The sequence below is a fragment of the Carcharodon carcharias genome, chromosome 19, assembly GCF_017639515.1.
Source record: "Carcharodon carcharias isolate sCarCar2 chromosome 19, sCarCar2.pri, whole genome shotgun sequence".
In the NCBI taxonomy this organism is placed as follows: domain Eukaryota; kingdom Metazoa; phylum Chordata; class Chondrichthyes; order Lamniformes; family Lamnidae; genus Carcharodon; species Carcharodon carcharias.
In genome coordinates this window covers 110,065,330-110,080,175 of record NC_054485.1, presented here as the reverse complement: position 1 = coordinate 110,080,175, position 14,846 = coordinate 110,065,330, and the positions used below count along the sequence as shown (strand labels likewise).

At 47.1% G+C, this 14,846-nt stretch overlaps 1 protein-coding gene across 1 annotated transcript in view; it reads left to right on the top strand.

The window, feature by feature from the left end:
* The first annotated feature begins 6,156 nt into the window (after positions 1 to 6,156).
* Positions 6,157 to 14,846, top strand: part of LOC121291712 (guanylate-binding protein 1-like) — a 51,879-nt gene continuing 43,189 nt past the window's right edge. Inside the window, exons 1-2 of the mRNA XM_041213205.1 lie at positions 6,157 to 6,310; positions 10,281 to 10,482. Of these exons, the coding sequence (XP_041069139.1) occupies positions 10,290 to 10,482 (193 nt within the window). The 5' untranslated portion in view covers positions 6,157 to 6,310; positions 10,281 to 10,289. The remainder of the gene's footprint in view (positions 6,311 to 10,280; positions 10,483 to 14,846) is intronic.

Below are 14,846 nucleotides of genomic sequence, written 5' to 3'. Positions count from 1 at the left end.
GGCGAGTGAATCGGCCAGGGTGCCTTGGATTTTTCATGAAGCCTCATCCACGGACGGGATGAGATTTCCAACAGTAATTTAAATAAAAATTTTTTTTACACATAATTTTTAATAAGTTTCTGCTATCGTTACTGAGTTCAAAATCGGGGCATGTTTTTAACATTTTTAAAATGTTTATTTTCCATTTTAAAATTCTTCAGCTTGTGAGGCAGCTCCTTGCTTTCGGGAGGGGGGTGGTGGGTGGGTTTCAGTGCGTGACCCCCCCACTCTGTGCAGGCGCAAATTTTTGCGCTTGCAATCCTCCTGCCCCTACCCAAGCAATTCTTAACTGATCACCAATAATGTTTTAATGGTCAGAAAGTCAAGTGTCAGGGAAGTGGAAATTCCCAATATCCACTTCCTCTGTGTGTGTGTGTGTGTGTGTGTGTGTGTGTGTGTGTGTGTGTGTGTGTGTGTGTGTGTGTGTGACAGAAATCCTGAAGTAAATTCATTGCTTCCCATTGCGTGAAGATTTGTTCCTCTTCTTGCTCTATATCCCATTAACCTATGGGACATGCAGGATGACATCCATTGGAGGTGGGGACTGCTGCCGTCTGCTTCCTTACACAAGCGGCCACTCTTTGTTTACAAGTGTGGACGGTGAAGATCAAACATTTGAGGCCATCTCCCTTCCCCCCCTCCACCCCGGAGTCTACCACAATCACCCAAATGATTGCCTGCAGGACCCTGGCCCACCAGAGAGGTGAGAACAAAGGAACAGGAGGAGGCCATTTAGTCTCTCAATCTGCTCAGCTGTTCAGTGAGATCACGTGAGGGGCAGGTGGGGTGAGACCTGCCAACCCCAGAAACAGATGCTAGTAAGCCAATGGTGGGGGAGTGTGGTGGGGCTGGGACAGCAATGAGGCAGGCTGGTTAAAATACTTTGGCTCAGTTGTTAGGCACACTAGCTTCTCAGCACTCACACTCCCTCACCCCACCAACAAACGCCACATGGTGCCTCATACCCTCCATGCCAAGCCAATGTCAACTAATGCCCTCCACCTACCTTCCATGACCTCACATACCCTTCATGCCATCTCCATAGCCACTCACCCAGTATCCACCATTGGCAGACCTCAGGAGCCATGTGGAGATTAGACAGGCTTCTAAAAATCTAATGTAGCTCTCATGATACACATTTGATACTGACTCATTGACATTCATTCCCTCCACCACTGATGCACAGTGGCAGCAGCGTGTGCCATCTGTAAGGTGTCCTGCAGGAACTCATCAAGGCTAATGAGACAACACCTTCTAAGCCTGTTGCCTCTGCCACCTACAAAGACAAGGGCAGCAGAAACATAGGAACATCACCACCTGCAAACTCCCCTCCAAGCCACTCACCATCCTGGCTTCCAACTATATCACCATTCCTTCACTGTCGCTGGGTCAAAATCCTGCAATTCCTTCCCTAACAGCACTGTGGGTGTACCTACACCACAGGGACTGCAGCGGTTCAAGAAGGCAGCTCACCACCACCTTCTCAAGGGTAACTAGGGATGGATGAGAAATGCTGGCCCAGCCAGCGACACCCACATCCCATGAAAGAATAAAAGAAATCACCCCTTATAATTTTAAATTCAATGAAATAGATACCTAGGTTGTTTAATCTCTCCTCGTAGTTTAACCTTCAGAGTCCATGTATTATTTTAGTAGATCTACTCTGGACTGGTCAGTATAGGTGTGGAGCCCACATCTGCTCACAGTAACTCTGGATGTGGACCAACCAGGACTATTATAACTGAAGCATGACTTCTACCTTCTCTTAATCGAATTCTCTAGATATAAATCATTCCATTATTCTTTTGGATTGTTTCCTGTATGTGGTCTTGTTGTCTGCTATTTCTGCGAGCTTTTTGAAAGTACTCTGCTCTATCCATTTAGATCCAAAGTGTATGACCTCACACTTGCCCATGTCACAATCCACTTGCCACAGTTTGACTCATTCGCTTCATTTATCAATAGCTTTGTTATTTGAAGCTTCCAGTAGCACTGCTTATGATGCTGCCTATCTTTGGATATATGGCTCTCTCTATGCCATCAGGTCGTACAGTGAACAGTTGAGGCCCCAGGACAGATCTTTAAAGAAGATGACTAGACATAACCTGCTAGTTATAATAACTGCCCATCATCCTGATTCGCTGTCTCCTTCACTCAGCGAATTTCCCAACCAGGTTAATAATTTGAATTCCTTGAGATTCCTGTTTTAGGAGGGACTTTATCAAATGCCGTCTCAAAGTCCACATAAATACCATTCTTCAAACCACTGCTTTAGTCAACTCTTCAAAAAAATTCAATTAGATTCATCAGGAAGGATGAATTTATAAATCCATGCTGACTCACTCTGATCATTGGTTACAATGATGTTTCAGTCACTCTATTCTTAATAATAGACTAGAAACTCACTGGGTGGAATTTTGTGTGCCCGCTAGTAGTGGGATTGATAGGTGGCACGTGTGGACAATATGGTGCGGTATGGTTCATGGCAGTGGGAAGGCAGATCATGATCATCCACTCAGCCTGCCGACAGCGGGCTGCATTTCCCGCCAACGGTGGGTGGGGAGCTCATTGTAATACATCAGCATCTCATTAAAGGGCCACCCCGCCAGGGTCTTAGACCCCGCTGGATAGCTCGTCCATGTCAGCGGGAAAACACACCACTGGGTTTCACAACAGCACCCAGGCGACGTGCACTTGGTGGCCTTCAATTTGGGGGAACTGAGGGGAGTGAGCAGCAGCGTTCTCCACAGCTCAGCCAGGGTCACCTCAGGGGCTAGGCCTCAGGGGAGCCGGGTGGGTGGGGCGCGGCGCGGCAGGGTGATGTGCTACCCCGGCCCAGAGGCAACTGCTGCCCTGGTGCTGCATCCCATACGCATGTTTATTGACAATAGTGAACTGTATGTACAATGATTGACACGTGCCCAAGCTGTGCAACTACTTTCCCTTAACTGCCCTAACCCTGTCTTGGTGCTCCCCGGACATCCACAGCAGAGGTGGAGGCAGCCTGCTGACTGTGAGCGTCCTCTGGAGGGCCAAGACTTGGAGGGCCCCAGCCTGCTTTTGGAGGTCCTGCTGTGAGGCAGTGGAACCCTCCCCGGCCTGTGAAGTTGGGTCTGCGGAGGTCACATTTGGATGGGCCGGACACTCCCGGAGTCTCCTGGGTGGATGGCCCCGGGGTGTGCACCGGCTGATCCTCCTCCCTATGGGTGCCCGAGGGCTCCAGGCTGACGCCTTGAGGAGCAGGGACAGCTGGAGTGAGATCGAGCTGCCCGGCACCCCTCTCACATACACACTGTTGGAGGCCAACTCCATCAGTGATGGAGATCAGCCCACGCAGTAGTGCAGGAGCGACGTCCTGGACCAAGGTCTCCATGGCGGCCGCCAACCTGCCAGTGTTGCCCTTGGTGCGTTGCAATGCCAGCGCTATCACCTCAGCCTGAAGGTGGATGGACTCCTCCATCGTGCCTTGCAACCTGAAGAGTGCAGCGGACATCCCTTCCTGATGTTCCCGAGTTTGCCTTTGCAGCTCCAGCAACTGTGACATGGCCGAGTCCAGATGCTCCTCATCTGACTCGAGCTCAACAGGTTCCTGGCCTCCAGCTGCCCTCCGAATGCTGGGGACCTGGGAAGTCCCCGCCACTGCCTGCTGTGGATCAGACTGTGCTCTGTGCTCACCAGTATGTGATCCCGCGCATATTCTAAAGCCAGGTCCCACTGAAGTGTGTGTCTCTGCACTGGTGGAGAGTGTGGGTGAGCGTTGTGATGGAACTTGTAGGGGGACTTCAGATGTGCCTTCCGAACTGGCTCAGAGGCCCTAGGTCATGGGCTCCATCGGCTCTTGGAGTGATATGCCTGAGGAAGCAAGGGGAGATAATTAGTGCATGGCAGTGGCCTGTGAAAGGGGATACATCACTGAAGGCATGTATGTCTGATGGATGTGGCACTGCTAGATCCTCACTGACCTCGAAATGTAATAAATTCTCCAGATACAGGCATTTATTACCCATCCCTAGTTGCCCTGAGAAGATGGTAATAGGCTGTCTTCCTGAACCATTTCAGAGCCTAGTTGGGAGTTAACCAGGTTGGCATAGGGTTGGAGTAACAGGACAGTAATGAACTAACTGGCTTTTATGTGACAACCCAATAGTCACCTGGCCACTTTTACTGGTACCAGTACTTTTATTTCCAGAGTTTTGTTCAACTGGACTCAAATAGACTAGAGTGATGGCTTTGACTCTGTGATGCTCCATTGCTTTGCTGATCTGATCCCTATCTTGCTTCAAAGATACGAAGTCCATCGCATTAGGTTGACCAAATGTTTTGCTAAATTGAATTGCCCGTGTTTCAGGGTAACTTGACACACCCAACCAAATACCCATTCTGAGTTATTTTTCCTTTTCAGTGGTTGCCTGGCAACTAGGCACAGTCGGGGGGGAAATCCTTGGTTAAGGAAGAAGGTCTGATTATTTGGTTGACAGGGCCCTCAGCCATGTCCGGCCCATCTCCCACGCATCCTCCCTTACACCTTCCCCTCCCTCTCAGAGCCATGATAGGGTCCCCCTTGTCCTCACTTATCAACCCACAGCCTCCGCATTCAAAGGATCATCTTCTGTCATTTCCGCCAACTCCATGATGCCACCACCAAACACATCTTCCCTTCATCCCCCCCCACCATTGGCATTCCATAGGGACTGTTCCCTCTGGGACACCCTGGTCCACGCTTTGATCACCCCCAACACCTTATTCCCTTCCCATGGCACCTTCCCATGCAATCACAGAAGGTGCAAAACCTGTCCCTTTACCTCCTCCCTCCTCACTGTCCAAGGGCCTAAACACTCCTTTCAAGTGAAGCAGCATTTCACTTGCACCTCCTTCAATTTAGTCTACTGCATTCGCTGCTCCCAATGCGGTCTCCTCTACATTGGAAAGACCAAACGCAGACTGGGTGACCGCTTTGCAGAACACCTGCGGTCTGTCCGCAAGCATGACCCAGACCTCCCTGTGACTTGCCATTTCAACACTCCACCCTGCTCTCTTACCCACATGTCCGTCCTTGGCCTGCTGCATTGTTCCAGTGAAGCTCAACGCAAATGGGAGGAACAGCACCTCATCTTCCGACTGGGCACTTTACAGCCTTCCGGACTGAATATTGAATTCAACACCTTCAGACCATGAACTCTCTCCTCCATCTTCACCCCTTTTTGAATCCCTTTCTTCCAAATTTATTTTTACTTTTTATCCACTCATTTCTATTTTTATTTATTTTTATTAAATAATTCATTGTTTTATCCTCTTTTTTAATCCCCCCTTTTTCTATCCTTTTTTCCCCACCACCAACCCCTCCCCTACCTCACTCCCACTAGGCCCATCTGTCACTGGTTACATGTTGTTCTTTCCAGAGTGCTTACCCTTGTCCTGCTATTATCACATTCTGCTTTCTTACCTTAATGCCACCATCAGCACCTCCTTTAGCCAGTATCGCAATCATTAACACCCCTTTGCCCTTTTGTCCATGACATCTCTGGCAATCTCTCCTTTGCCCCCACCTATCGCAGGCCTTCTATCTTCACCTGCTCCTCCCACTTAAACAGTATAAATTCCAAAACATAGATAAAAACAAAAACAGATACAGAAATACTTGGAAAAACTCAGCCGTTGCTGTTGAAGGGTCATGAGGACTCGAAACGTCAACTGTACCCTTCTCCACCAATGGCTGCCGGACCTGCTGAGCTTTTCCAGGTATTTCTGTTTCTGTTTTAAATTTCATTCCATTTCTACTGCTCTGTAGCTCTGAAGAAGGGTCGTACGGACTAGAAACGTTATGACTGTTTCTCTCTCCACAGCTGCAGTCAGACCTGCTGAGGTTTTCCAGCATTTTCTGTTGATGTTTCAGATTTCCATCATCGGTGGTATTTTGCTTTTATCTTGGAAATGGCTGGCACGGCTTCACACTGGATTTCTGTTTTAAGGTGCACAAGACCAGTTCGGAGAAGTACCTGTCATTACCAAGTCCGTCTGCGTTTTCCTTCTGGGAACTGGCCCGAGCTGCTCCTCCTGAATTGCACTCTGCTGATGACATGCAAACCTGGTATTTGCTTTGCAGTTTGTACAGAATGACAAACAGGGGAATTTATAGCTGATTAATGAAATCTACTTTCACTTTCATTTTGAGTACATTTTATACTTCCCCCCCCCCGCCCAGTCTATTGGGAACAGCAGACCGTTCGTCGGTGGTTGTCGGATTGAAAGTCTTTTCAGCTCCAGCAGACAGGTAAGGTCTGAATTTAATAAAAGGGGTGATCTAGAATGTTTCAGTTGTTGGTGCTGTTTACCTTCATGCGCCAAGACTGGGTATGGGCTGAAACAATGAAAATTAGTTTTACTAACTGGATTATAAGTTGTTCCCACTTTACAGAAAAAGAATTAACTATTTCTATAGCTTTTTTAATAGACAGTTCAAAGGGCTTTTACAGTCAATGAAGTCATTTGAACATGTAGGCAGCTGGAACAGTAGGGGGATAGTGGTATAGTGGGGGGATGGTGGTGCAGTGTTAACACCATTGGCCTAGTAATCAAGCATCCTGGGTAAATATCCTGTAGGGACTTGGACTCAAATCCCACCACAGCAACTAGTGCAATTTCAGATCAAAAAGAAATCTGGAATAAAAATTAGTCTCAGTAAACAAGATGAGTTTTTGTGACAATCCACAATGATTTCATTTTACTAAGATAAAAGCAAAAAACTGCAGATGCTGGAAATCAAAAACAAAAATACCAGAAGAACTCAGCAGGTCTGGCAGCATCTGTGGAAGGGAGCACAGTTAACGTTTCGAGTCATGAACTCTCGCCTCCATCCCCACCCCCTTTCTGATTTTTCCCCCTCCTTTTTGTTTTTTCCAATAATTTATATAGATTTTTCTTTTCCCACCTATTTCCATTATTTTTAAACGTATTTCCATCCATTGTTTTATCTCTACCTTTTAGGCTTTTTTGATCCATTCACCCCACCCCACCCCCACTAGGGCTATCTGTACCTTGCTTGTCCTGCTTTCTACCCTTAATTAGCACATTCCTTAGATAATATCACCACCTTCAACACCTCTTTGTCCTTTTGTCTGTGACATCTTTTAGTTATCTCCACCTATCACTGGCCCTCTATCCAGCTCTAATTGTCCCACCCCCGCCCCTTAAACCAGCTTATATTTCACCCTTTTTCTATTTTTCCTTAGTTCTGTTGAAGAGTCATGCGGACTAGAAACGTTAACTGTGTTCCTCTCCGCAGATGCTGTCAGACCTGCTGAGTTTTTGCAGGTATTTTTGTTTTTGTCATCTTGTTTACTAATGTCCTTTAGGGAAGGAAACCTGCTGCCCTTACCTGGACTGGCCTACACGTGACTCCAAACCCACAGCAATGTGGTTGACTCTGAAATGGCACAGCAAGCCATTCGGTTCAAGGGCAATTTGGGATGTGCAACAAATGCTGGCCATGCCCGTGCCACCCACATCCCATGAAAGGATGAAGAAATGCAGCAGCCAATTTTGTACTCTACAATCAACAATCAAACAGATTGTCTGTATTCGAGATGCTGATTCAGGGATAAATGTTAGTCTCAGGACATCAGAGAGAGCTTTCCAGCTCTACTGTAAAATAGTGCTGCAAAACCTTTTACATTCATGTGAAAGGGAAAGCCGGTGTCTGGTTAATGCCTTATCAAAAGACGGCACCTCCAACAATGCAGCACTCCCTCACTACTGCACCAGGAGCGTTAGCCTAGATTTATGCTCAAGTCTTTGGAGTGGTGTGTGAATGTATAACTTTCTCACTCAGAAGTGATGGTGTCACCCAGGAGTTGGGGTAATTTTCCAACATTACTTTTTGGATGGGAAGCCTCACATTACTATTCAGCTGGAGTGAACAAGTTGTCAAGAGTAAGGACTAAGATAAAAGCAAAAAACTGCGGATGCTGGAAATCCAAAACAAAAACAAATATACCTGGAAAAACTCAGCAGGTCTGGCAGCATCTGCGGAGAGGAGCACAGTTAACGTTTCGAGTCTGAATGACCCTTCAACAGAGCTAAGGAAAAATAGAAGAGAGGTGAAATATAAGTTGGTTTAAGGGGGGGTGGGACAAGTAGAGCTGGAGAGAGGGCCAGTGATAGGTGGAGATAACCAAAAGATGTCACAGACAAAAGGACAAAGAGGTGTTGAAGGTTATGATATTATCTAAGGAATGTGTAGAAAGCAGGACAAGCAAGGTACAGATAGCCCTAGTAGGAGTGGGGTGGGGTGAAGGAATCGAAATGCTGATTCAGGGAATCCTGTAAGAACTCCATCCCATTCTCTCAGTTCCTTCGCCTTTGTTGCATCTGTTCTGATGATGCCACTTTCAAAAACAGTTCCTCTGCTCAATTTCTGGTGGTAGACTGTGCACCAATATCCATTACAAGCCTACCGACTCCCACAGCTACCTCGACTACAGCTCCTCACACCCTGCTTCCTGTAAGGACTCCATCCCATTCTCTCAGTTCCTTCGCCTCCATCATATCTGCTCTGATGATGCCACTTTCAAAAACAGTTCCTCTAACATGTCTTCCTTCTTCCTTAACCAAGGTTTTCCACCCACGGTGGTTGACAGGGCCCTCAACAATGTCCGGCCTATCTCCCGCGCATCCGCCCTCACACCTTCCTCTGCTTCCCAGAAACATGATAGGGTCCCCCTTGTCCTCACTTATCACCCCACCAGCCTCCGCATTCAAAGGATCATCCCCTGCCATTTCCGTCAACTCCAGCACGATGCCACCACCAAACACATCTTCCCTTCTTCCCCCGGCGGCATTCCGCAGGGATCGTTCCCTCCGGGACACCCTGGTCCATTCCTCCATCACCCCCTGCACCTCAACCTCCTCCCGTAGCACCTTCCCATGCAACCGCAGAAGGTGCAACACCTGCCCCTTCACTTCCCCTCTCCTCACCGTCCAAGGGCCCAAACACTCCTTTCAAGTGAAGCAGCATTTCACTTGTACTTCCCTCAATTTAGTCTACTGCATTCGTTGCTCCCAATGTGGTTTCCTCTACATTGGAGAGACCAAACGCAGACTGGGTGTCCGCTTTGCAGAACACCTTCGGTCTGTCCGCAAGCATGACCCAAACCTCCCTGTCGCTTGCCATTTCAACACTCCACCCTGCTCTCAAGGCCACATGTCTGTCCTTGGCTTGCTGCGTTGTTGCAGTGAAGCCCAACGCAAACTGGAGGAACAACACCTCATCTTCCGACTAGGCACTTTACAGCCTTCCAGACTGAATATTGAGTTCAACAATTTTAGATCATGAACTCTCTCCTCCATCCCCACCCCCTTACCGATCCCCCCTTTTTTTCCAATAATTTATATAGATTTTTCTTTTCCCACCTATTTCCATTATTTTTAAATGTATTTCCATCCATTGTTTTATCTCTACCTTTTGTCCTTTTTCGATTCCTTCACCCCACCCCCACTAGGGCTATCTGTACCTTGCTCGTCCCGCTTTCTACCCTTAATTAGCACATTCCTTAGATAATATCACCACCTTCAACACCTCTTTGTTATCTCCACCTATCACTGGCCCTCTATCCAGCTCTACTTGTTCCCCCCACCTCCCCCCCCGAGCTTAAACCAGCTTATATTTCACCTCTCTTCTATTTTTACTTAGTTCTGTTGAAGGGTCATTCAGACTCAAAACGTTAACTGTGCTCCTCTCTGCAAATGCTGCCAGACCTGCTGAGTTTTTCCTGGTATTTCTGTTTTTGTCAAGAGTAAGGACCTAGCTAACTTCATTATCTCTTCCTCCCAAAGTGTGCTGAAGGTTTGCCACAGATAGGGGATCTGTAGGGAGCTAAAACTTTGTGTGTGGGAACAATGTAATCTGTTTATCTTTAGATGAGGCACAGAATATATTGGGTAGAGTTTGAGAGATCAGCAAACAGAGAGCAGGAGCTAATGGAGCCTTAGGCTGTGTGAATTGGACATTGAATCTATTAAAACACAGCCTGGAGAATAAGCCAAGCCCCTATTGCTGCATTGGTTGAGACTAGCTGTCTCAGTACTGAGTGGGGATTGAAACTGGGATCTTCCTGTTCTGATTTGTGTCAGTGTGACACTGTCTTGGATGTGAGAACAGTAAGGGCAGCTTTTTAGAAACTTCTTTATTGGTCGATATGTTCGATGAAGAGTGCCAAGTAACTGCAGCATTTTTATTATTTCAGGTTGTTAACATGAGTTCTGACACCTACATGCAGAGTCCTGTGTGTCTGATTGAAAACACCCAGAAGGGGAAACTGGTGATCAATGAGGAAGCCCTGCAACTTCTCTCCAATATTAATGAGACGGTGGTGGTTGTATCTGTCGTGGGATTTTACAGGACTGGGAAGTCCTACTTGATGAACCGATTGGCTGGAAAGACTCACGGTGAGATTCATAGCCTGTTACTCCATGAGCTGTTGGTGACAATCTGAGGGGCGACTGTTGTGAGGGAGACGGTACAGTGAGTTAGTGAACTGCTCAATGGATACTTAGATAAATGTGGGATCTTCCTCTTCAGTCTTGATAGGCAAAATTGATCCCCTAGGCATGTGGTGAGGCTGTTGACCAATCAGGTATGGTTACAGCATCCAAAAATTCTTCAGTTCCCATTCCATCACCAGAATTGTAACAGTATGACATCCCTAGTTTGCTGCGATCCCTGTGATTGTGATGGGGGAAGCCACTTGCAGCTTGAGTGGGCAATCTGGTCCTGTTGGCAGTGTTGATGGGTGAGGAGTGGGGGTTCTGGAGTTTCACCTTGCCACAATGTAAAGTTAATGGCTGCTCCAGCCGAAGATGTGGTGAAGTGGTAATATTGGTAGACTAGTAATGCAGCAGCCCAGGCTAATGCTCTGGGAGTAGGGGTTTGAATCCCACCACAGCAGCTGGTAGAATTTAAATTCAATTCATTAAATCTGGAATTGAAAACTAGCCTCAGTAATGGTGACCATGAAACTATTGCTGATTGTTGTAAAAACCCATCTGGTTCATTAATGTCCTTTAGGGAAGGAAATCTGCCGGCCTTACCCGGTCTGGCCTACATGTGACTCCAGACCCACAGCAATGTGGTTGATTCTGAAGTGGCTGAGCAAGTCACTCAATTCAAGGGCAATTAGGGATGGGCAAAAAATGCTGGCCTTGCCAGTGATGCCCACATCTCATGAAAGAATGCATTTTTAAAAAAATCAACGATTGGATAGATTTTGTGGGATTCAATGTGATGTTTCCCTGAATGCAATTGATTCCCACTTAGAAGCTGATATTTCAGTATTTGTGGGCCTCATTTCCACCAAATGTTGCCTGTTTCTTAAATGTAGTTAGAATTCTGGATAATAGAGGTGGAACTGCTGGGATTTTTTGCACTGATCCCGGTGATTTACTTCTCATCCTGCAACGGTTTCCTGGTGTTCACTGCTCTTGGTCCTCAGGTCTCAGTTCTCTGTCAATATAAGGTCCACTGGAGCACAATATTAACCTGAGGCACCTCCAGTGGACCCCTTGATCAAATCTCGGCCGTCTCTGCTCCTCCATTTCTACTTGACCCTCTGATTTCACTGGACAATCCCCGGCTGTCAGATTATCGTAAAATCCCAATTGGATCAGCAATGTCCTTCAGGAACTCTTCTGCCCGTACACTATCTGATGTCCATGTGACTCCAGTACCTCGCAATGTAGCTGCTTCTTAGCTACCCTCTGAAGTGGCCTAGCCAACCGCTGAGGCACAATAAATGCCTGACTTGCCAGAGATGCTCACATCCCCATAATGAATTGTCTCTGTGGTTTCTTCCTCTGCTCCTCTTGCATCCTCTGCTTTTGAGGAGCTCAGCTTGTTACACCTCTCTAGCCTCTTCTTCAACGCCCTGGATATCTACAAGAGTGCAGGTGGTGGCATAGTGGTATTCCAGAGACCCAGGGTAATGCTCTGGGAATCGGGTTTTGAATCTACACAGTCGTTAAGAAACAGCTACATTGACGAGGTACTGGAGTTCGATGGAGGAATTTGAATTCAATGAAAATCTGCAATTAAAAGTCTGATGATGACTACGAATCCATTACCGATTGTTGTATAATCCCATCTGGTTCACTAAATCTGCTGTCCTTACCTGGTCTGATCTGACCCACAGCAGTGTGGTTGACTCTTATAATGCCCCCTGAACAAGGGTAGTTAGGGATGGGCAATTAATGCTGGCCTGGCCAGTGATGCCCATATCCTATGAATGAATAAAAAAAAGTACCAAGATTCTTACTGAGATCATCATCACTGCTTTCCCCCCTCAGCCTCTGCACTGAGTGACTTCTCACCCTCGATGGTTTCAACCTCCATGTCAACTCACCTTGCCTCCTCTCCTGTGAGTTCAATACAAAATAGGAGCAGAAGTAGACCATTCGGCCCCTCAAGCCTGCTCCACCATTCGATAAGATCATGATTGAAGTTCCGCATTCCCATCTAGCCCTCTTAACTTTTGATTCCCTTGCCTAACAAGAATCTATCTATCTCGGCCTTAAAAACATTCAATGACCCCGTCTCCACCGCCTTCTGAGGCAGAGAGTTCTAAAGTCCCACAACCCTCTGAGAGAAAAAAAATTCTCCTCATCTCTGAGCTAAAAGGGCGATCCCTAAATTTAAAACAGTGCCACCTAGTCCTGGACTCATCCACAATATGAAACATCCTTTCCACGTCCACCTTGTCAAGGCCGTTCAGGATCTTGTATGCTTCAATCAAATCACTCCTCCCTCTTCTAAACATGGTTTTTTATTCATTCATGGGATGTAGGCGTCGCTGGCTGGGCCAGCATTTATTGCCCATCCCTGGTTGCCCTTGAGAAGATGGTGGTGAGATGCCTTCTTGAAATGGTGAGTGACTTGGAGGGGAACCTCCAGGTGGAGGTGTTCCTATCTATCTGCTGCCCTTGACCGTCTAGGTGGTAGTGGTCGTGGGTTTGGAAGGTGCTGTCGAAGGAGGCTTGGTGAATTCCTGCAGTGCATCTTGTAAATGGTACACACTGCTGCTACTGTGCGTCAGTGGTGGAGGGAGTGAATGTTTGTGGATGTGATGCCAATCAAGTGGGCTGCTTTGTCCTGGGTGGTGTCAAGCTCCCTGAGTGCTGTTGGAGCTGCACTCATCCAGGCAAGTGGAGGGTATCCCATCACACTCCTGACTTGTGCCTTGTAGATGGTGGACAGGTTTTGGAGAGTCAGGAGGTGAGTTACTCAACACATGAATCCTAGCCTCTGAACTGCTCTTGTAGCCACAGTATTTATATGGCTGGTCCAGTTCAGTTTCTGGCCAATGGTAACCCCCAGGATGTTGACAGTGGGGGATTCAGTGATGGTAATGACATTAAACGTCAAGGGTTGATGGTTGGATTCTTTCTTGTTGGAGATTGTCATTGCCTGACACTTGAGCGGCGCAAATGTTACTTGCCACATTTCAGCCCAAGCCTGGATATTGTCCAGGTCTTGCTTCATTTGGAAATGGACAGTTTTAGTATCTGAGGAGTCGTGAATGGTGCTGAACATTGTGCAATCATCAGCGAACATCCCCACTTCTGACCTTATGATGGAAGGAAGGTCATCGATGAAGCAGCTGAAGATGGATGGGCCGAGGACACTGAGGAACTCCTGCAGTGATGTCCTGGAGCTGAGATGACTGACCTCCAACAACCACAACCATCTTCCTTTGTGCTCGGTATGAATCCAACCAGCGGAGAGTTTTTCCCTGATTCCCATTGAGTCCAGTTTTGCTAGGGCTCCTTGATGGCACACTCAAATGCTGCCTTGATGTCAAGGGCAGACACCCTCACCTCACTTCCGGGGTTCAGCTCTTATGTTCATGTTTGAACCAATGCTGTGATGAGGTCAGGAGCTGAGTGGCCCTGGTGGAACCCAGTGAGCAGGTTATTGCTAAGCAAGTGTCGCTTGTAGCACTGTGGATGACCCCTTCCATTACTTTACTAATGATCAAGCGTAAATGGATGGGGCAGTAATTGGCTGCAGCATAAGCTGGCTATGAAGTTTCAGTAATGCATAGAGGAGTTTAACCCAAATACATTAACGAATCCAACACTAATGATGCATCCATGAAAAAGTTGCTAGCCAATTTACTCCATATAGGAGAGAATCTCTTATCATTGTCACATCACAGTAGGACTAATGGAACCATTCACCTCACCACACGGTGTGTTTGCAAATCTGGTTCAATAACATCTCTTTTTCAAGAACACCATGGTCCCTTTAACACTTTCTCCTTCCCAAGTCCCTGTCATTACGCCCTCCTCTGCCCCCCTCCCCCACCTGCCCCCACTCTGCTTCTGTGGTGTGCTGTGATAATAAATAAATTTAGGAGTAAAGAAGCTGCAGTTGTGTAGAGCCTTGGTGAGACCTCACCTGAAGTGTTGTGTACAGTTTTGGTCCCTTTATCTAAGGAGGGATATACTTGCCATAGAGGGAGTGCAAGGGGTTTCACCAGATTAATCCCTGGGATGGCGAGATTATTTTATGAGGAGAGATTGGGGTCTGTACTCCCTAGAGTTTCCAAGAATGAGAGGTGACCTCATTGAAATGTACAAGATTCTTACAGGACGTGACAGGGTGGATGTAAATAAGAAGTTTCTCCTGGCTGGTGAGTCCAAAACCAGGGGACATAATCTCAGAATAAGGGGCAGGCCATTTAGGACTGAGATGAGGAGGAATTTCTTCACTCAGAAGATGGTGAATCTTTGGAATTCTTTACCCCAGATGATTGTGG